The 2,055-nt window shown below is 32.1% G+C and overlaps 1 protein-coding gene across 1 annotated transcript; it reads right to left on the reverse strand.

Annotated features, from left to right (window-relative positions):
• Nucleotides 1-778: 778 nt before the first annotated feature.
• On the reverse strand, nucleotides 779-1,686 carry LOC145139160 (uncharacterized). The gene is made up of 5 exons (XM_079073084.1): nucleotides 1,661-1,686; nucleotides 1,455-1,585; nucleotides 1,292-1,376; nucleotides 1,072-1,210; nucleotides 779-952 (listed from the first exon to the last, which is right to left on the reverse strand). The coding sequence occupies exons 1-5, from the start codon at nucleotides 1,684-1,686 to the stop codon at nucleotides 779-781; spliced, it is 555 nt and encodes a 184-aa protein (XP_078929210.1).
• Between the last annotated feature and the right edge of the window lie 369 nt (nucleotides 1,687-2,055).

The raw sequence follows: 2,055 nt of genomic DNA on the forward strand, positions 1-2,055 counted from the left end.
CTCAATAGGGCGCTTCCCCATACTGGATGATGGTGTTACAGCTTCAAGGTCAACAACATCAAGATTGTCATCATGCACAGAATTAGTATTTTCCTGTAGAAAACAGAAAATAATAAAAATCGATCAAGTAAAATATAAAACAAAACGTAACATATTTGCACAAATTCATGAAAAATGAAAGAAAAATATATTGAAGAGAGGGCATAGGGTTTGAGTTTGGAAATATATGAGACAGTTACCAACCTTATTTGGTTTGTTAATAGGAGTATCATTATCATTTATATTATGGTGTTCATGATTTGGTGACCGTTTAAAAACCTCAGCAAGAACCCTTTCATCATCAGTCAACTTATGCACAGTGTAAGCACGATAGTTGTTCTGCAGATTGAACATGGATATCTGAACTTTGAAGACAAACTTCTTATTTAGAAGGATTTTGAACTCATCAGGTATCTGTTGTCGCCCTTGATCCTAATTTACATTATAAAATGGTTGGAAAAGTTAAAGAAGAAAAATCATATATGTCAATAATGTAAATAATGGAGATATTTTATCAAACCTTAGCTATTTTTTCCATCAACCATTGGTTTCCACGATGAATAAGATCTTTTACATGACGCTCAAACAATACGAACGAAGAAGACCCACTTTCATCTTGCACACGAACTACTATCCTAATCCTAAAAGTTATAACATAATACGTATATTTAGCTTGACATACACAAATAAATATATGAAAAAAGTAAAATACATGCATAGTCAAAGAGATAATAATTACTTACTTTCCAACTACATCCGAGACAAATCCACAACCATCACAGTGAAAACGGCCAGCATCAACATCATCATCATTTTTAGTAACTTTTTTAGAACAATCACGACAATAAAATGAATACCAACCATCATCCATATCAAAACCAATGATAGTAGCGATGATGGTTAAACCAACTTCCTGTTTCATATATAGGATTGAAAGGAATCATATTACAATATTATTTCATATGAATTGTACATAGAAAATCAAAACAATAATAGAATGCGGAAACTGTTATATAAAAATGTTAAGTAAACCTCATTAAAATCAGGAATCTCATCAATGTTTTTTATTTGAAAACGGAGGTAGTAATCCTCTGGATTAGCGACAACAGTATCTGAGTTGAGCTGGGATGTACGGCTAGAAGACTCAACATTCGTATCCAAAGCATTAAGACTACATATACAAAAAAGCGAGGTTATTCAACAAAAGTAATGATTTACCATATAAATGTGTTAACTATGGTAAATAACATACTTTGATTTGAACTCTAAAATCTGAGGCATATCATCATTTATATGCAATCTAGACCCAAACAAACAATTACCAACTTGAGGTTGACCTGCAAATAAAAAGTAAAATAATATTGTCAGTAATTACTTTGAAGTTGAAATGATAATTTGTTGAAAAAAATCCTTACCACCCCAAATTTTGAGTTTGGCCAAACATAGCAGGATAATAACAGGAGCAGTGTCATTATCATGTTGTGAAATGTAAGTATTCAGCTTTAGTGCAAAACTGTTCCACAAAGCGACTGCAATTTTCGTACCACTAAAAATGCATGGTGGTTATTAATGAAAGATAAATATAAACGGGGGAATGTGTAATAATAATACGAATGTGTACCTTAAATCCTGAGCAACCAGATTCATTAACCTTTTCTCTTTTCCATACTCAACAATGACTCGCATGGGATCAGTTGACACAACTTCACCAAGAAAATCTATGTGACAAAATGTAATAAATTAGTAATAATAATCCAAATGTGTATTACATTAAAAATTGAAGTATAGAAATAAGTTAAACTAATAACATAACAACATACCAAATGCAACACGAGTGTCAAAGTTCCTGGCTAGCAAATCTGGGAAAGAGATAAAATGATAAGGATCTACTGTATCAACAAAATCAGTGGATACACGAACTTTTGTGGTTTTGTAGAAATTGATTTTATGTTTATGAGGAACAAGCATGTATTCGTCTTCATTGCTAGCCATAGCGAAGTTACTGATCTCCCGGAC

The sequence above is a fragment of the Lactuca virosa genome, chromosome 9, assembly GCF_052849685.1.
Source record: "Lactuca virosa cultivar CGN04683 chromosome 9, Lactuca_virosa_CGN04683_v6, whole genome shotgun sequence".
In the NCBI taxonomy this organism is placed as follows: domain Eukaryota; kingdom Viridiplantae; phylum Streptophyta; class Magnoliopsida; order Asterales; family Asteraceae; genus Lactuca; species Lactuca virosa.